This window comes from Polypterus senegalus, chromosome 12 (assembly GCF_016835505.1).
Source record: "Polypterus senegalus isolate Bchr_013 chromosome 12, ASM1683550v1, whole genome shotgun sequence".
Classification (NCBI taxonomy): Eukaryota; Metazoa; Chordata; class Cladistia; order Polypteriformes; family Polypteridae; genus Polypterus; species Polypterus senegalus.
The window spans coordinates 30,220,043-30,241,529 of NC_053165.1; the positions used below are offsets into that span (position 1 = coordinate 30,220,043).

A 21,487-nucleotide genomic window follows, 5' to 3' on the forward strand; every position below is an offset into this window, starting at 1 on the left:
ACACCTAATGACTGAGTTTTTCTTAGATGAGTGGTGTCACTTCTGTGTTTCAGGCTGTTCCAGACACTTGTAGAACTTATGCCAAGGTGAATGGCTTCTAGTTGCCCAGCATCCTATTAGGACAATTTGCATATGTGTTTCGTCCATTTTGAACCTCACTTGTACATTACAGCATTTTATAAATCCAACTGTTGACAGCGATAAGTCAGAGGGTATATTGCTGGACCCACTGCTGAAATGTTAATAAAAGAATGATTGTCAGTCCAATTACAGATAAATCCCAAAGGCCAGTGATGGTTTTATGATAAAATGATACAATCTTCAACTCAGTAGAATACATTAAAGTAAGGGCCGTGACCCTTGTTAAGATTTCTTTTCTATGCCGTGCAAGGGTCCTGTTACTAAATGGCAAATGTAATAAAACTTAACTTCCAGTGACTCCGGCTTTGTTCTCTTTCCATCTTTTATTATTTATCTATCAGCCCTTTGCATAGGAGACTAACAGTCATGCTTTCTTTATCGTCTCATTTAAGCATGCATTGAGGAGTGCAAATTGAATATGGACAAAGAAATGTATCTGTCTGACACTGCTATTGTAAAACCATTTCATTTTAAATTGATTGTTTTCGTTATTGTCAGTTCATTTTGACTTCTTTGGTTCAGTTTTCCTAAGTGTTTTACAGCATGATGTGATATGCTTTGTTGTTAGACACAGAAAAATGAGAGCGCGGTTTTGGCATGCTGCCTGAAACTAAACACAAACTATTTCTGTATACATGCTGTGAAAAGAAAATAAGGTTAGAAGGGACATTTTGACCATATGTCTTCATTAGAATAACTACCAAAGGAAGAAAAAATGCTCTTAGCATGTTAATTGCTTTTTTTTCCTTGGTAATATCTGCTTGGGGCTTATGCTTTGTGAGATTATTGTGAACAAAGAAGAGAACTGAAAAAGAATTGCCTTCTGAGTGAAATATCATTAATGCCATTTTTTCCCCTTTTCATCTTCAGGCTATTACACGCAGATCTCTACATTGGCTGACGTGCAAGAAAATGTCATGGAATACCTGCATGTGCTCAGTAGGCCAATGGTGATCAACCACGATCACGATATCATCTGGACAGAGGCCTACATGGATACTGCAGTAAGTCCGCGACCTACAACAAGGCAACATCTGCCAGTCTATTTAATGATTACTTCTTAAATCCTGTAAAATATTTAATCAATTTAGAAATTAAAATAGACAGAAAGCAAATATTGCAAAACGTCACTGGTGTTCAATTTGCAGAGAGGCTTTGGGACATGAATTGGATGTAACAGTTTACACATCGATAATAATAATTACAAATTAAACCTTTAATTGAGTATACATATCAAGGTGAACCTCTTACTTTACCTTTTTTTTTTTTTTTACCTCTTCCTTGCTTCAATAGTAATGTTAACCGCTGAAATTCACAAAAACGTTTCTGCGGTGAATATCCTGTGTTTGCGGAAAATTTCCCTGTAAATTTCCTGTGCAGCTGGTTTAAGCAAATCTTTCACCCAACCCCCCGAGTGCACCATAATGCTTTGCATGGCCAGTGTGACATTACAGAGCTTCAGCGGCCAATGTTGGATGCAGGAAATCCATTCCCAGAAATTCGGGAATCCCACATGTCATTCCCGGGAATCCTGTGCTCCCATGAATGACACAGTGCACAGGCATTTCACATGTAAACGGTTTTAGAACGACCAACACTTATTTTTAATAAAACTACTGTAATATGTTGACATCAATAAAAGACTAACCTTAACTACAAGCAGTTTGTGCTGTCATATAAGCACATGTATCTAGTTAGCTGCATAATAAGAGTGTAGAAAGCACAATGTGTCCAGCGTGCGGCCATCCAGGTGAGAGCGCACCTTCGTGCAGAGTATGCCAGCTGCAGAGAAAGCACGCTGTGCCTCCAGTGAAGTAGGCGGCACAATCATCAGATACTGAGACACTTGTTCTAAACAACGCCTGCACTTGCCGTTGCTCTGAAACACCGCCATTTCAGCTTTTACTGATGCATCCAGTTTCTTGTCATCATTCTGTGATGGCAAGTTTCTTGGCACAAATAATGTGAATGCAACAGACTGATGCATTGCAATTTCAAGTTGCTGTTCAAAGCTGTTGTCTGATGAAGACACCAGCCTGTACTGTCAACAGCACGTGCCACAGACGTCAATGAACTCTGCCCCGTCCCACCATTCGTGAGCTGCAGAGTGCAGACTCCTTCCAGTCCACTGTGCTCAGTCTTAGTGGGAGCCGGGAGACTGACTGCTGCTAGTCTGTTATTGACTGAATTAATGAGCAACATGCTACACCGTGGGCCAAAAAAACCGTGCCACTTAACTATTTTCAACTATAACTCTGCTATTTCTTGATCAATTTTTACATGCTATATATGCGAGCTTGGCCATTCCCGTTCAGCCGGGAATTCCAGCAGTTTCATTCCCGGGAATGCGGGAACAAAAAACGTCCGGGAATCCCAGGCTCTCGGTAATCGGGAGCCGTGGATTGGAGTCCCTAGTTGAATGAGACCGCTCCTCGTGAATGTAATGCTGATATTAGTGGAGGGCTAAAAAGTAGAGGAAAACTTGTGAATGCATTCAAACATAAAACATGCCTACAGAATTAAACTGGAAAGGCATTGGTGTATTCATGTCTTAAAGGAAATGACTTTTTGTATGGACTTGTGTCCCTTTAATAGTATTACCCAGAGGGCTGTGCAGTAGATTCAAAGAAATTCACAAAAACATTTTTATAGCAAATATGTTGTATTCGCTGAAAAATTTCCTGGAAGTTTGCTGTGCAGCCGGCTTAGGCGAGTATCTTATTACAGAGTGTATTCATTTTATCTGAGGGTGGCACTGTTGCGCTGTTGCTGCCTCACAGCTCAGGTCGCATTTTTAGCCACAGTAATTTGTCCAGTATAGGTGGCAGACACTTCCCTAGCCAGCAGGGACACTTTGAAGACCACTGCACCATTATACTCCACTCTGGTTCTCCTTCTCCATTGACATCAAGGCATTTACTTGAATTCAAATTCCATTACATTTCCACGTTTTCGCTGAACTCAAGAAGACACAAAATCAGCAGGGTTTGCTAATCACTGCTGATGAGTTAAATTGAATGCCAAGTGGTGCAGTGCAGCACATGAACAGCAGATAGAATAGCCAATATTTTTGTGGGAATAGGCTCTATTCTGAATGCTGTATTCCTCATTTAGTGAAATGCAGATGAAGAAATGTAATTTGAGATTTATTTTTCACCGTACTCTACCCTGGCACAATAACTCTTACGTGTCCCCAAGGCCCAAAGTCTTTCTGCAAAATAAGATTACACCAGTACTCTAATTTATGGCTTGAACTTTATGTGCAATTATTTTTGTTAATTTTAGTAAAGTGTATTGCTCGTCTGAGGGTCTTTTGGTGTAGTTCTGCTCTTACTTTCGATAGCATTCAAGAATCTTTCCATCTTTCCATGAGAAATACTTCATTTTATACAGTAGGTTGACTCCTATAATGTTCATAAATGTGTTTTGTTTTTGTTTGTAACAATATTAATTGAAATGTTTAGCTAACTTAATATTAAAACTTCCAATAATCCTGACATAATTTAGGAGGTGCAATTTAATGATTATACTCTTGTTTATCAACATTTTACAGCATGTTGCTTGTTTGTTTGTTAACATATCTCCATGTGTCTTTCATGTTGTTTTTTCTCATGTTTTCATGCTTCATCTCATTACTGTTTTCATCTGTAGCTCCCTCAGTCGGAAGAGGTAACCATAACTGTTTTTTGTTGTTCCACATGATCAAACTGCCTGTTTTAAGTGTTTAACTCACATTGTCACTGCTTTCAAAATATTGTCAAATGCGGCCAAAAATGGGGATCACCTAAACAATGTCCTTTACTGTAGTCACATGGCAAATTTTGCAATGAGATAGCTTTTGCCTGATCGTCATTAGATGTATGTAGAAGTATGTGGGGGTCCTTTTACAGGCACACCAGAAGTGTTAACTTTATTTTGAAGCGGGTAAAAGTAGATACATTGTCACAACACAACAACTAATTTTGGAAGTTGGAAGTTAATTATTTAACTAGAATTATTGGATTGTAATGAATTGTAATGATTTACATGTTTAAATATATATGGAAAAAGCAAAATAGATAAAAGATAATTGGATCAAGAAAAAAGAAAACTAAAAGCTAGACCATCATCTTCAAAAGTTCCTTAACTTATTGTTGTTTCGCAGTGAGTGCGTTTACATGCACACTCATATAGAAACCTGGTTTCTTAATAATCAGATCTTCTGGAGTTCTCTTTTGTTAAAACGTAACTAAACTACTCAACAAAAAAAAGAAAAGGAAACATCATCTTCAGCCATCATGAATCTGAAAATAAGCATGACATTACAATTACGTTTAGTCAAGCACACGCTTTATTTATAGATGTTTGTTACCAGATTGCACAAACAGCACACTCTTTTCTGCTTAGCTGTGTGACTGAGCTCTGCAAAGGACTTGGTGTGTGTGATTCTTAACTAACACCCAATGCTGCTAAAATAATATTAATGCGGGGATTTTTACTTCAGTAAAATTAGTATTACCTTAGGTTACTTGATGCTATAAAAAATAATAGAACTATGTAACACGTGTTACTTTTACATGTTACCCTACAGCTCTCAAGATTGTGTTGCTGGGTTTAGCACTGTATGTTCAGCTAATCAACATAAATTTGGCGATTTCAGAAATATTGAGACAGATAATGTCAAACAAGAGAAGGACTAATGCAATCACTCGAACGTTTGCCTCTGGAAGTTTATTTTGTGAATGCTATCATCTGTGCAGTATGAAAGAGCACAACAGACAGGCACAGACCACAGATCTGTTAACAGTAACACAGTTAAGGGTTTACATGGTGCCACACATGCAGGCCAGAGGGTCACCTTATAGGTTCTGCCGAGGGGGTGCGATCGTTAACCTTGTCACCTGTTTCTGCTTCCACGCCCACTGAGGGAAACCGACTCTGCCCCTTCTGGGTCACTTTCTATAAAGCTAGAAGTCTCTAGATGAGGTGTCTCACTTTGAGTCGAGCTAACCTCCATGAAAACCCAGGACCCACTCAGCCAAGCAACAGCAATGTTAAAGAGAAGCCAAATACCTGTATTTTCTGTTTTGCAGTGCTGTTGTGTGATTATTTCATTTTCTGTTAAAGAATTAAATGGCTCACCTCGGTTGGTGTCCCAATATTCCATCCATGAACCCGGGTTTATTTATTTCTAAAGCACTTTAAAAACAACATCAAGGCTGACCAAAGTGCTGTATAATAAAAAAAAGAAAAACCCAACATATCAGACACACGAAACCAAAGGGTAAATGAAACATAAACACATAAGAGCTGAAGAAATTCATAATAAAAAGTACACAGATAGCCAACATATCATACTGGGTTAAAGGCCATGGAGTAAAAGTGTGTTTTTAAATAAGATTTAAAGACAGCAAGTGAAGGAGCCTGCCTAACGTGCACTGGCAAATCGTTCCAGAGTTTTGGGGCTTCAACTGAAAAAGCCTGATCACCTCAGAGTTTGCTTCATGTCTTAGGAACACGTAAAGCATCTGGTCTGCTGACCTGAGAGAGCGAGACGAGTCATAAGGGTGCAGCAGTTCCAACAGATAAAATGGGGCACAGTCATTAAAGGATTTAAAAACCAATACGAGGATCTTAAAATGGATTCAAAAACGAACTGGAAACCAGTGAAGGGAAGCCAAATTTGGGGTAACGTGCTCATGCTTTCTTGTGCCAGTTAAAAATCGAGTAGCAGCATTTTGCACCAGCTGTAGGTGAGCAATGGAGGCTTGGCTAATTCCAAAAAGAAGCGCATTGCAGTAATCTAGAGGAGATGTTATAAAAGCATGTACCACTGTTTCAAGGTTGCATTTAGGCAAAACAGGCTTGATTTTTGACAGTCACCTCAACTGGAAAAAGCAAGATTTTACCACTGCATTCTCATGGCTATCAAGTCTTAAAGTAGAATCAATTTTCACACCTAAATTTGTGATCATGGATTTCTCAAATTGAGCCACAGTGGAAAGGTCGATGCAGGGGGTCCCGCTGGTGCTATTGGGTCTAAATAGCATGACTTCTGTCTTGTTCTCACTAAAATTTAGAAAATGTAATGGCATCCAACACCTTATGTCAATAAGGCAATCAAGCAGGGGCTGGACAGAACATGGACCTTGGTGCTTCAGAGGAAAATAAACCTGACAGTCATCTGCATAAAGATGAAAGGAAATAACGTGTTTCCGGAAAATAGCGCCAAGTGGCACCAGGTACAAGGAGAACAGAAGAGGTCCCAAGATGGAGCCCTGTGGTACACCCTCGGGGAAGGCAACAGAGGTGGAAGAAAAATCATCAATGCTTACACAAAAACTTCTATCTGAGAGATAGGACCTAAACCATTGGAGAGCTGAACCTGTGATGCCCACCCACTGGTCTAGCTTGGAGATGAGGATCTCATGGTCTATAGTGTCAAAGGCAGCTGTTAAATCCAGAAGCATAAGTAGTACAAAGTCACCAGAGTCCACTGTTAAAAGAATATCATTAAAAACAGAGAGGACTCAGTGCTGTGGTGAGTTTTAAACCTAAACTAGAACACTTCCAGAATTACATGTTCATCCAGAAGGACTTCAGTTGGGTGTAGATGACTTTTTCCAAGAGTTTGGACAAAAAAGGTAGCTTGAAAATAGGTCTAAAGTTAGACATAGCAGAGTGGTTCAGACCAGTTTTTTCATGTTTAAATTTTTAGGCACCACACTAGAGTTTAAACTACTATTAATAATTGTAAGAATAGAAGGACCCAAGGTAGAAAAGACCTCCCTAAGAAGTCGAGTAGGAACAACATCAAGGTGGGAGCCAGATGGATTCATACTGGAAACCAGCTGCTTTATAAAGGGGAGAGTGATAGGCTCGAAGTGATCAAACACAGCCAAACAGGGTATTAAAATGGTTGGATCATGAGAAGGTGGTGAAATGAGGCCCCTAGTGCTTACAACCTTCTTAAAAACAAAAGTAAAGAAATTTATCGCAAGTTTCCCTAGAGGCTTTCAGAAAGACAGGTTCATGAACATTAAGTACAGAACTCAATGTGTTAAAAAGTACACGGGGGTTTCACTATTGTGTACTATTGTTCAATCACAATGGCCACATAATTGGATTTTTCGCAGTTAATTCTACCTCTGTTAATCAGGTTTTTCAGAGGCCAATAACTCGGTGTATTTATCTGGAATAGGAGTTTATTTACAAGGCATTTTAGAAACCAGTTTTCTGTGAATAACTGGGTTATTGAGGCATACGAAAACATATTTAATGATTCTTCAGTAGAATCCAACATAATCAATTCAACTAAATCTGTTTTTTCTTGAAAAGCACATATTCCAAAAACTTACAATAAACAGAAAATTGGAACAAAAACATGAAAGTGCTAATTAAAAAAAAACTGTTAAAGCACCTAGAAGTAAATAGCAAATGAGAACAAACACTCAAAAATATAATTGCATCTGTATATAATATCCTATATCTAAGGAGATCTTGTTGCTAAAAAAAATACAAAGTTTAGATTTGAAGATAATCCATAATAAAACATTAATGCATGGACAAAGCAGTTCCTCACTCCTTTAATTTTCATAGCCTTCAGGCTGACACTGCTCTTAGAAATGAATGCATTCAAAGATTTAAAGAATATATGACAGCAATTGAAGAATTAAAGACCAGGTATATGAAAAGAAAAATCAACACTAAAATAAACACTAGACATTCAAGACATTTAAAGATTATTGATAATAATTCTTATTATTACTTGATTAAAATACATTTTCAGTACAGAAGATGAGGCTGAAGAAAAGTCTCATTTTGAAGGACACAGCATGTATTACTGAAATGCTTGAAGACTTTGAAGACTAAAGCATAAATAGAAGCAATTGGCTCAGATACCTTCAGCTCTGGAAATGTATTAAAACAAGCAGAATTACTAATAGCCAAACAGATGCACGTTCCCTTGTTAAATCCATTAAAAACAAAATATGTAACCAAGAGCATTGCCATATGTGGATGCAGACATCAAACATTTTTTTCTGGTGTTATATCAATTATACTACAAGTAGACTGCAGGAGTGATTTACTCTTAAGACTGTCATTTAATTTGTCAAAATACATTTTTACAAGAATAGGAAACATTTCACTTATTTTTAATTCCTTACAGTTGGAACACAAGTAAGTTAAATGACTTAATAAAAGAGCCCACAATCTTGTGCTGTAATGTAGAACCCCAAGTCAGCACAACTCCAGCGTAGATTAACAGAGAGAGTTGAGAAACGTGACCTTGCACATCATGGTTCCTGGTACAGCTGCCTAGCTACCTGCTATGCCACACAGGGCTGTCTTAACAGCATTTTAGGCCCCCAGGCAAAGCAGTGAAGTGGGACCCCTACCTACTCAACCACTCACAGGAATAAAAATGTAAATGTTCAATAAAATTAAACATATATGTATTGTATTAGTACTTCCAAATAAAATCAGTGTTTAAACATTAAAAAACATGCTGTACAGCAAAGATTAATCAACACAAACGTTTGAACAATATAACATGAGCCTTAAAAAAACACACAAATTTCAACATATAAATGATACTCAATTGGTAAACTATACAGATGGAGATGGAACAGTATGAAATTACTAAGAATTATTTATTGTTAATCAAGTGTTCAACACAAACATTTGTGAAATTTCTTTGCAGAGAATTGAGTTGAAGTGACGTTAACATATACGCTTTTACGTTATGTAGTGTATGAGATCCGTACACATACCTGCACATGAGGTTGCAAAGGTGACCGTGATACTAAATGAGAGGCGAATGCCAATGTCCACTTGTAACACAATAACAAACATTTATAGTTTAGTATAGTATAGTATTTATTTATTGACAGCAAGTCACAACATACATATATTAGCATGGGCCCCTATGCTCATGGGGCACCCTGGCAACTGCCTAGAGTGCCCATGTGTTAATACAGCCCTGATGCCCCAGTCCCCCTCACTTCTTACATTTGTACGTCCTCATTCCTACTGGACTGTACATGCCTATATATGCCTCTCTGCTGTCACCTACAGGGAAAGATCAAATGACAATTTTAGCCCATGTCATCACTATACCCTTCAATGTTATAGGTTCTTCTAACGAAGGATCTTTTCTTTTTATGTGATAGTTGCCAAAACTACTTCCCAACTGGTCAGACATTACATAAATTAGGTGATCTTACATTTCCAGAAATCAATGAAAATTTTATGTAGCAATATCCAAAATATGTCACAATCAACAAGCTGGTTCATATAAAAAATACATGTTTTGGTGGCACACAAAACAGTGCTGCTGAGTTATATGAATTTAACTACTAATGGAAAATCAAAGTGCAAGCCAGAAAAAGAAGCTAAATGGCAACCTTACACAGAATTCACCAGAGTTTGCTTCGCACCTGACTCAGGACAGCCAGTGTGGGCACCTGCCTGTTTCAACTAACTCATCAAGAGTACGTAAAACACAGTGCAGCTGAAAACTAAAAGATTTTAAAAATATTGCCAATCCACTTTAAACAAAAAGAACAATCAGAGAGAAGTACAAAAGTGGTGTCCATAGTGTAAAGACATGAATTTGCTGAAGCACCGATAAAATTCGAAAAAGCAAATGAGAAAATAGAAAGTCAAAAAGATAGACTCAGGTTTTAGAAAAAGGATTAGAAGAGAGGATAGGTTTATAGGGTTATTATTGTCAGATGTACAGAATACAGTTCTGGCATTTGAAATTAAGCATGCAAAATAAAGGAGAAAAAGAGCTGCTAAACTCACATGACATGGTGACACCTCCTCAACTGACACTTTGCACGGAGGACATGCACAACTTTTCTAAGAAACCTTTTTGCCCATTAATCTACACTCAATCGCTCATAATAACAAAGCAAAAACGTTTTCAAAAACAATTTGCAATTTTATTAAGGATCAAAAACTGAAATCTCTCATTCATATACTGTAAGTATGCAGATGTCCTACAAGTGCATCCTGTTTATTTTAAGTGTTCCTGAGATGTGTCTACAACTTGATAGGAGTCCATATGTGGTGCATCGAATTGGTTAGACATTAGTTAGGGAGGCACACACCTGTGAATAGAAGGCCCACAATTCACACTGCGTGTCAGGACAGAAACCAAGCCATGAAGTCTATTTTAGTTTTAAACAACTCTATTTGGGTTTAACTTGTTGCCTGTTTTCTTAACCAGCTATCAATTTATAATGAAGCTTAAATGACAAAGGAATTTCCAGCTCTCCAGCTAATGTGCTTCCATGTAAACCTGTGTCCATGCATCATGAAGTATCTCTGCTAATAAATTGTTTTGAAATAAAACAAAGAGGAAGGAAGGACCACAAACATATGGACACAGTTCTCAGAAAGCAAATAAAAAACAAACATTTTTTTGTCTTGGAAGAAGGAAAACACCAACAAGCCAAACAATTAAACACCAAGTTACATTATCTGGTAGACCTGGTGTCTAATTACAAAACAGAACCCCTGACCAGCATTACGTGACACAAAAACATTTAATCGAGTTCATTGAAAAGTCAGCTTGTATGAATATGAAATATTTGGTACACAAAACATACCAGCTATTACTGGCGTGTCACATAATGATAAATTGTATTGTTTCAGAAATGCAACTTGAGTATTGGTCAAGATGCAAAACTGAATTTATTAGTTTGTAATAAACATGAATATTATTTTGCAAAACATGAATAAACAACATTTATATTTAGAATCTTTGAAATCTTAGCCCATTCTGTCTTAAAAATATTATTTGAGTAGAAACTAATGAGCTGAGACCAAAAGAATTGCCACTGGTTATCAGACATTTTTTCACAGACTCAAGTTATCACTTTCAATTGTGTCTTGTTTTTTTTCTGTTTTTAATTTAATTATATATGTCTGCATGTATTTGTCATTTTGTTGTTTACCTGGTTTTGTTTGTGTCGCCCTTGTCCTTATGTTACTAGAATAGTAAAGCCTTAATTTCTTCTTCTGTGTTGTTTCACTTCACATCACGTCGGGATTTTCCTGTCTGACTCACCTTGTACTCTGTAATTTAACATTCAGTGTTGACTCACATCTGAAAAAGACCAAAGCCAACATTGAATGTGTTAATAATGTACATTTTGAAAGGTGGTAAAAAGGTGTGTTTATACAGTATGTCAACATATATTTTTTTATTAAAGGCCTTCAGTTTTACAAATCAGTTTGCATTTTTTGGAAATGCTTACAAAAAGAGACATCCAAAAAAATAAAACTATAACATATGTAAATGAAAAATGACACTGCAAACAAATAAAAAACATCAACAAAAATTATTGAAAACCATAATTAAAATAAATCCATCTAATAAATGCATTCTCACAGTTTGCACTGATGGATCTCCCATAATGTCTATAAAATGAATTCTGTAGTAGTTGAGTTCACTCAACTCAGTATTATAGGTTAGCAAAAAAACTCCTGAAGCTCTATAGGCGTCCACTACTAAAAAACATCTGGATGAATGGCGAGTTCTTTTTTTTTCCTTATTAGTATTACACATTGAAGTCTTGTGTTGCATATTTTGGAATATAAGTGTAATTTACTGTGACCCGACATTTGCGCGATAGACATATGCGCGGCGACAAAATAGCGCCGATTAAAACGCGCCGTCAAAATTGCTCCGACAAAATCGCGAAAGTTTCATTAAATATAAATCACTAGTTTAAAGCATATACAATAATGTTTATTTTAGAAGACAATATTATGAGACGCGGCATGCCATCAGCACGGCACGCACATAGTCCTTAAGATCACGCCCTACATATGTAGAAAGAATTGCAGCAAGGGCGTCCCACTCTCTTGGCCTCTCTCGCGATTTTGTTGTGGCTATTTTGTCGCCGCGCATTTGTTGAAAACCAGTTAGCGGGTTTGTCGGCACTCATTTGTCCGTCGCGGTTTTGTCGGGGCGCATATGTCTATCGCGCTTCTGCCGTGGCGGTTGCTGGCGGCGGGGTGGTGGTGTTATAGGGGTAGTTGAGTAATAAGTAAAAAACCTTGATTTCTTTTCTTCCTTCTTTAAATATTAAAATCTCTCAATGTTAAAAATGTTTTTGCATTAATATTCTATAGCAGCATTCTTGTTTTTAGAAACCTGAACTTTACTTTCCTTGATTTGTGATAACATCACACTCTCAATCTCTCTTAATCCATGGTCCTAAATTCAGGTACTTAAACATGAATTACCTTCTAATCTATGTCAATTTTTTTGAGTCAACATTATACATTCTGAAAAGAAAACTGTGCCCAGACAACTGCAAACATTAATATGCTGTCATTACAAGTGACACAACAAACCACCTTGGATTGAAAAAGATTCATTTCCCAGTGTGATTCTTTGTTTAACAGTTTGTTTGTTATTCAAAGCTTTTTTTTTTAAATTACATTGCCTCTTTTTATATACTTTATTTTCAAAAATCGGAACATTACAATGGCAAGTGGACTAATCAAAAATATAATAATAACATATCAGATACAACAGTTTACTTCAGAGCAAATACAGATAAAGCAAAGGAAAAGTAAAACTACAAAGGAAAAAAACTAAACGAGATTCATCCCTAAGCCAAAAGAACAGCACTGGCTTAGAAAAGAAAGTTAAATACTCATCCTTATTCAGCTACAGCAGCTGCGCATTTTCAGAAGCTACCAAAAAAGATACCGTGGGGCACGCGATCACAAGTCTCCTCCAAGATAAAAAAGACACACATTACAGAATTGTAAAATTTCCAGGACCCTACAGTTCTTTGTGGAAGGATGATGACTGATCAAATATTTCATAACAGTTTCAGAGTCAAGATTACTTCTCCAGGTTCCAAGCCTTAGCTCATGACTGGAGTGTCTGACCAAGCATGCCATTAAAAGCCTCCTCCAAGATGCAAAGATACAGTTGTGGCCACAAGTTTACATACACTCATCATGAACATTTCTTTGAACTTTTGCTTTTCTGGGGTGGAATGATTGTATGACATACATCATTAATGACTGCAAAAAACAAGAATTTGGTGGACAAGTTTGAATTTATTTTGGATTTTCTAAAATCCACACAGGGTCGAAAATTCTACATACAGGGTCAAATACATACATAGGCCACTTAAATTTCTAAATAAGTGGTACTGAAGGTTCTACAATGTCTTTTAACTTGACAGGGTCAAGGCCTATTAAATTCTCATTAGTGATCATAATTGACTACAGCTAGTAACTTCTTTGTGTTAGCAAAGGGTTTGTTTGATAGCACTCATTGGACTGACCAACACTCTCAACAATGGGGAAGTCCAAGGAGCTCAGTGAAGATCTAAGAAAGAGAATTGTAGTTATACACAAGTCAGGAAGGTCCCTTGGAGCCATTTCTAAACAACTGCAGCTTCCAAAATCATCAGTTCAAACAATTGTTCATAAGTACAAGTTATTGGGAGGGGGTCCCCACTTTGACAAGGTACGGAAGAAGACCCAAACTGTCACCCTTAGCTGAGCGGAAATTGGTTAGGATGCTCAGGAACAACCCAGGAAGCACTAAGGCCCAAACGTGCCATGAACTGGAGACTGTTGAAAAACCAGTGTCACTGTCTACACTCAAGCGAGTTTTACATCGTCATGGACTGAGAAGGTGTCATCCAAGAAAGAAGCCTCTGCTCCAAAATTGATACCTTCAAGCTTGATTAAAATTTGCAGCTGCCCACATGGACAAGCAAAAAGCCTGCTGGAGGAAAGTTTTATGGTCAGACTAGGTAAAGATTGAGTTGTCTGGCCACAATGACAAGAGGTATGTTTGGCAGAGTAAAGGTAATGCTTTCAAACCCAAGAACATCATACCAACTGTGAAGCATGGTGGTGGCAGCATCATGCTCCCAGCTGTTTTTCTGCCAGTGTTACTGGTACATTGCACAAAGTGCATGGAATAATGAAGAAAGAGGACTACCTCCAAATTCTTCAAAATCACCGTAAATCAATAGCTAGATGGTTGCAATTAGGTGTTCTAACAAGACAATGATCCCAAACATACATCAAAACTGGTTGTGGAATGGATAAAGCAGACTAACTTTAAGTCTTCCCAAAGCCCAGACCTCATCCCTATTGAAAATTTGTGGACAGTGCCTAAAAGCCGGGTCCGTGCCAGGAAACCAACAAATTAAGTGAACTCCACCAATTCTGCCATGAAAAGTGGTCAAATATCCAATCAGAAGTATTGCTTGTTGATAGCCACCAAAAACATCTGTTCGAGGTGCAACTTGCTAAGGGACATTCTACCAAATATTAGTTGGGATACATGTATATATTTGAGCCTATATGTATATTTTTGACCCTGTATAGATTTTAGAAAATCCAAAATAAATTCAAATGTGTGCACCAGATTCTTGCTTTTTATAGTCATTAATGACATATGTTCCATAATTATTCCATCCCAGAAAAGGAACAGTTCAAAGAAATTATTGAAAGTCCACAACTACCATGACATTCATGTCCATGATGAATGTATATAAACCTCTGACCACAACTGTACTGTACTGCTCCAAGCTTCAGCTAATGACTGGGGTCTCTGATCAAGCATGCTGTTTTTTTTAAATGTTGCCTACAACACTTTTCTGTCTATCTCAAGGTATTACATCCATTATTTAATAAGTGCAGTAATCAAGAGACACCCCTATTCCATTCATTGCTTTCAGCCTTTCCGACATATTACAACCACCCAATACTTTTGCTACTCAGCCATCCCATCTTCTCCCCCTGCCACTGTGAAGGTGTGACATTCAACAGGTTAAGGATCACTTCAAATTACTAACTTCTTAATGATTTCCTCCCCCTGGATATGAACAACGTGCAAATACATCCCTTCCTAAGCTATTTTGTTTTTATATGGTATGTAAATATACTGTAGACTAATATGCAAATTGTTTGAAAATTAAGGAAGGAATGAGTTAAATTAATGTCTGATACTCTAAAATATGCTCTTGAGTGCATGTAAATTTTATTCTTGTCTAGTGGTGGTCAGATCCCTAGCCTCAGAGCCACCACTCTGCCCAAGAATCAGAAAGTTGCTGATTTAAATCCAATAAACGGCAGAAGTGATTCCACTACATTGGGCTCTTAAGCAAGGCGCTTATCCTGCAATTTCTCCATCCTGGGTATGACGTTAATCTGCATCCAGCCTCCAACCTGCAGGGAAAAACCTGGGGGTTTGTGGCAGAACTGGCACTCCAGCCACCATAAAAAGCCTCATAATGTTCCATTCCATCTGAACTAGTGTGGTGCTGTGGTGTCACCCGTCACATGGCTGCACTCGGGTCCTAATGTTGAGGTGGTTTGTCATGTGGTGGGTGCAGCAACTTATCAGTGCATGCCCCTAACCTCACTGTCTCTCCCTAGTGATGTTCTCTTATTCTTGGAGACTGCACATATTGAAAGAATGCTCACTGTGATAACCAAATGATATGACAAACCATTTATTTAATCCTCAGGGGTGTCATGCTAATTTCTATGAATTGGTAAAATTTTCTTGTTACCTCCTCAACATTTACACCTGATGTACAGATAAAGCTCCCTGGATCTTTACAACTGTCTCGTCAGCTCATCATATGGGCTCTGGCTTAAAGTAGGCAAGCTTGTTGCATGTATGAAATTAAACACATTCATAGTACAAATAATGTAATCCCGTTGTGTGGCTCAGTGCTTAGGGCTACAGTGCCAGATTTCTGGCAGTGTAGTTTATGGTGATACACTAGTGTTCAATCGAAGAGTGGTGTCTTGCTCCTACAAAAGTTCGAGCATTGAAATGAACTGATACACTAAGAAAAGGAGCTTGTACTATGGGTAGGAACCCCATGAAACTTTCAAAGCGGCAAAACAATTATAATCCAGTTCAACTGAATAGCAGTTTGATGGGGGGTGGGGTCATGAAGCTTCATGTGCAACAAGTATGGCATACTGGTAAGAAAAAATGCTGATACTTGTCAAAACACAAAGGGAGAACAGAATAAGATTTGGGGATTCACCCCATATATTGTACAACACAATACTGAAAAATAATGGCTCCAGAGCACCGTCTGGTTCCGCATCCAAATAGGGATAAACTAAGGAGGGAAGGTGCTGGGTTCTTATAGAGACAGGGGAGGAAGAAGTGGGTCCAGAATCAAAGAGGCGGAAGTGACGTTGATAGGAGGTATGGCAAGGACTCGGGTACAGGAACAGGAGGAAGTTTTTCAGGTTGGTTTCTCTTCGGGTGAGAAGAGAGAGCAGAAAGGTTAGTGGAGTTCATCAGAGCCTGCTCTTGTATTCTGACCTCAGTTAAGCCCTTTGGATCCCTCCAAGCACACGTGTATGACATACTCTACATTCAAATTGGGAGAGGTGCTGGTACTCCAGGTAAAAACTGGGCGAGGTGCCATTACTGCATACCTCTGAGTACTGACTCACTTCAAGCTTTTCCTTTTCAAAATACTTTTTAAACACCTGACAATTACACTAAGAGTTTTTTTTCTTATTTGTATGCCTTTAAAAATGCAAATGTTTTAATTTCTTGGAAGCCATAACTTAGGTAAAGAGTGTATTCATTGTTTTTTGAATTATTTTGACACCCGTTCTTTGTTGTAGCTATACATGCTTTCTGAAAGATTCATAGCAGCTAGCAGAGGGTAACAACCAATTATGGAGATAGTGTAGGAGTTTGAATTCTTTTGCAAAGCATTGTGCTTGTTCGAAATGCTACAGTAAGTGGATGACAGACCAGGATATAATACAGAACTATTTCATCAATTTGACTGTCAAAACTAAACATATTTCATTACGGGTTTATATAAAAACAGTTCATAATATGACACTAAAAACTGTCCAGAAGTATGTGAATTATCTAAATTTGGTGCCAGAAATGCTTCACATTGTTAAATGGAGCACTTGGCCATTTCCATGTTTACTCTGAAGTCGAGCCGACTCACCCATCTGCAATATAAGAAGATTTCTGTCTGTTCAGCAGTTACACTCTGCATGGACGTATTCAGTGTTAACATTTGTGTTGTGTCATGTAATGAACAGGCTTGGGTCACAGCCGGGATGTACTCCCATTTCTTACCTAGCTGGGAGGCCAACTGGGATAAGTGATGGGCTGTTTCCCAGTCAGAAGATCTAAGTCTGAGGATCTGCTCTGTGGTCAACTGTTAGCAGCAAGTTGCAAACCCAAAGTCTCCAGCTCAAAGGTGAGGTCTTGCAGCATGAGCTAAATGGAGAGCTCCTTTAGTCAGCTTGTGAGCAGTACACCTCTGGTGACGTTGGCTGATCTCTCTCTGTGTCAGTCCCCACCATCTTAAACAGCATCACCACTACACCACATGCAGGTTGTTTCCCCATACACTGGGTAGCAGTATCCCATATGTCAAACCTTGCTATGGATGCTCACAGAGCAGCATGGGAGTTGTGCTCCCATAAGATTGTCCTGGTTTGGTTCCATGTGGGCCACCATAGGTGAACTGTTGGGAAGTGAAGGCTTGGATACTGCCTGATCTAGAAGGCTTTCTAGAGATAAGAACTTGGCACCAGAAGTATTCCTGGGTTGGAGCTTAAAAGGAGGCCCTCCACTTCACCTGGGGAGTCGGAGTCAGGAAGGGAAACAACATTTGCCTGGAGAGGAGAGAAAGCGAAAAAAGGATTGTGCGATGTGAAAAGAAACCTTTTAACTGTTCGATAAGTACTTGTTTTGAACCCAGGGTGTCTAGGGTGGCACAGTGACACAGTGGTAGTGCTGCTCCGTCATAGTAAGAAGACCAGGATTCACATCCCAGGTTGTCCTTGCGTGTTTGCATGTTCTTCCTGTGCTTGTGTGGATTTATTCCATGTGCTGTGGTTTCCTCTCAAAATTCCAAAGACATGCAGGTTAGGCGGATTGTTGATACTAAATTGGCCATGGCTGGGGTTTGTATGTGTGTATATGTGTGTTCACCCTGCAATGGGTTGCCATCCTGCCCAGGGTTTGTTCCTGCCTTCCTGGGTTTGTTCAGGATTAAGTGGGTTAGAAAATGACTGACTGACTTGTGTCTGTGGAGTTGTGTCTTAGGTTTAGGGCTCATGGGCGCAGTGGTCACAGACATCTATTAGAATGTATTTTGTAATGCATGTAATACAAAAATGCACTGTATTTTTCATTCCAACACACATATTAGACCTGTTGTACCAAATAACCGATGTACCTATAACCGATATAACAGACAAATTGACAGTATAATTTAATAAAGAAAACTTTAAATAGAAAAATGGAAATGAAAAAGAATGGTGTGCATAATACTAATATCGTTTGAATTCTTTAAACATTCTGGAGATGATCAGCTGGGAAATGAAAGCAGGAATAAATTAATAACAAATTCCATTAATAGCTATTCCATTTACAGAACCCGAGTTTGATACCCCCGTGGTCAGACCATCAGTTGTTTCCCTCTGTGCAACTCCAATAGGATTAGTCCTTCCTCTATCAGTCTTTTTTACTTACTATATATATTTTTTTCATTTAATGTTTCCTTTGTTAGGTTAAAGTGATGGTTGCATACGCCATCTATTGGAATAAACATTCAGTGGATTTTATTAGTACCCCTTTGACATTCTATGGAACAGATGACAGATGCTGAAGCTGGGCAAATATCAATCAGGATTCTTAAACCAGAGCACAGTGTCCCCAAGAGTGTGTTCTTTTTTCTCTCCTTTTATCTGTCTACAGTATATCAATAAGTGCATATCCAGTGACCCATCTGATAATGTTTTCTGGTGACACCATTATGATTGGCCTGATTTGTGATGGTGATGAGGTGTCATATGAGAGAGAGAGAGAGAGGTGAATGGGCTAGCTATTGGTGCGCTCTTAACAATCTCAGCTTAAGTACTTTGAAAACGGTTGATTGTGGATTTTAGTAGACATTCCTCACTTACTACTGCTCTAATTATAAATGAGCCCCTGTCAAAAGAGTGGAATCGTTTCAATTTCTTGGCATTACTGTCACTCACAGTCTGAACTGGGATGAAAATGTAACTTGTCATCAAAAAAACGCAGATGTGCATTTTTTTTTCTCAGGCGACTTAAAATGTTTAGCCCGTCCCAGTCAGTGCTGTTCCAGCTTTATCAATGGAGTTATAATTAAAGACCACACTCATCTAGATAACCATGTCTTTCATTTACTGCAGAAACATTATCAGTCAGTAAAACCAAGAATTGCTCAACGCACAAAGAGTTTTATTCCTACTAATGCAGATTCAACACACTTTGTTTGTGTGACATGTCTTTAGACAGTCACCAACACACAGCCTGAAATCATAATCAGGACGGTAGTAACGTGTTTCTTTGCGCTCTTGTCTTATGCAGTCACTCTGGTTGAACACAATTTCAGATTCATGTGTTTTTCTTTCTGATTTCAAAATTATTTTTACTATATACGGTACAATGAATGAGCATAAATGCAATTCTTCATCACAAAATGGTTTTATATGTTTGTGTTTTTGTACACTGTGTTATTAATCTCTACAACTGCATACAATATTGAAGTGGTGTCTTGTATTGTATATTGTGCTGTTATTGCATTTATTTTAGTTATGTGTATAGATGAAGCACAAAGAGGAATTCCTAGCAACTACATTGCATAACAATAAAGTTCAGTTCTAATTCTAATTCTAAAAACCTGCATAACGATAAAGTTTAATTCTAATTTTAAAAGCCTTGGAATGGTCATGTTAAAAACAAAACCAATGAGTGAGTGTCTCATGAGTGACATCATAGGTATTGCACACTGCAGTTACACTCTTTTGAATTAATTTCAATTAGATGACATTTCTCCACTTATATTTAAATGCTAGAACAGTCATCCTTGATTTATCGTGGACTGAGGCAGCTAGTCCACAATACCAAATATTTGATTTTGAAGACAAATAATCAGCTTTCTGAACACAAAATGTTGCCCTCCTGATATTCTACTGTAGCCTTCTTAGCATTGTGCTCACCCCATGAAAGATGAGACAAAAAGTTTGAATTTTTCAACAAGAAATAATGTTATTAAATGTAACAGAAGCATGCAATTACCAAAACTTCAACATAAATGCCACAAAAATATGTCTAGTGTCCACTGTTATTCTGATGCAGATTTTGTGCACATCCTTCGTGTGATATGTTTTTAGATAGTCAATGCATAGGCTGATGTCACAATTGAGAGTGCAGAAACATGACTAGTTGTGCAGTTTTGTTATATTGCGCATAAAATGGTTGAACGCCAGTTTCTTAAATACACAACTGATGTGCCCCTTGTGTTATTTCAGGCTACCACAGTGCAAGAACTAACAAGGTTATTAAGTGTCAAGTCTGCATCGGTGTCAGGTCCTTTTTCTCTAAAACTGCCTTTACGGCTTTTTGTTTGTCATTGTATTTTTAATTGGAGGCTCTTCCCCACTCATCAATATTAATGGGTTACCATATAGTAGAGTAGCAAAGTGCATAGAAATATTCATGATTTTTGGCAGCATGCTGTTATTTTATCCATTAGATGGCAGCAGAATACTGTCCTGAGCATTATTGGTCCTAAAAATGTAAAGCGGATCATTATTCTCACCATGTGTCTGACTCAGGTTTAACTGTAATTGCATAGAAATCCGAGCCTAAGACATGCACAGGGTTAACATCAAGAAAGTCAAATACAATGTTATGAATATGATGGGAAAATGGAAGCAGTCATGAAAGCTTTTTCACTTTAATAGTCATATAAAAAAAAATTGCATTTGTATAGAAATGCATGATCCTCGTTGTCGAAGACCCGAGTGGCTGGACCAGGCCAAGGGTATGCCCATTTAACACCTGACTGTGGAAGATCGAGGGTCATTTCTGAAGTGTGGGACTGGACCACGTGTCCGTCTGGGGGGTTGCCAACTAGGATCCTGAGCTGTTTTGTTGTGTGGTGGGTGCGGCAAAGTGCTGTACCAGTACATACTCTCCAAGCTGACCTGTATAGAAACCACAGTCAAACCAGGATATGTTCTGAAGCAAATTATGAGCGGCTAAGATTGTTGCCCCAAAGATGTGCATTTTAGCTTAATTGCACACACTAAATAAGTTGAACCTGTGATGGTGTTTCACCCCATCTGTGGTTAATTCTAGCATTATGTGATGTGCTGCAGGAGTTGGCAGGTTCTGAAAATGGACACGCTCAAAATGGATTGCAAATGTTTGTTTACTGTTTACTTGTGGAGTATTTTCCTAAATATCTTATTATTATTAAAAATAAGATGCCACAAAATATAAAAGGTAACATCTGTTTTTTGTGTTTTTTGACTGCTGTCA

At 38.1% G+C, this 21,487-nt stretch overlaps 1 protein-coding gene across 1 annotated transcript in view; it reads left to right on the forward strand.

The window, feature by feature from the left end:
• Nucleotides 1–21,487, forward strand: part of LOC120540210 (voltage-dependent calcium channel subunit alpha-2/delta-4-like) — a 619,956-nt gene that overhangs the window by 75,617 nt on the left and 522,852 nt on the right. Inside the window, exon 12 of the mRNA XM_039770774.1 lies at nt 1,012–1,145. Within this exon, the coding sequence (XP_039626708.1) occupies nt 1,012–1,145 (134 nt within the window). The remainder of the gene's footprint in view (nt 1–1,011; nt 1,146–21,487) is intronic.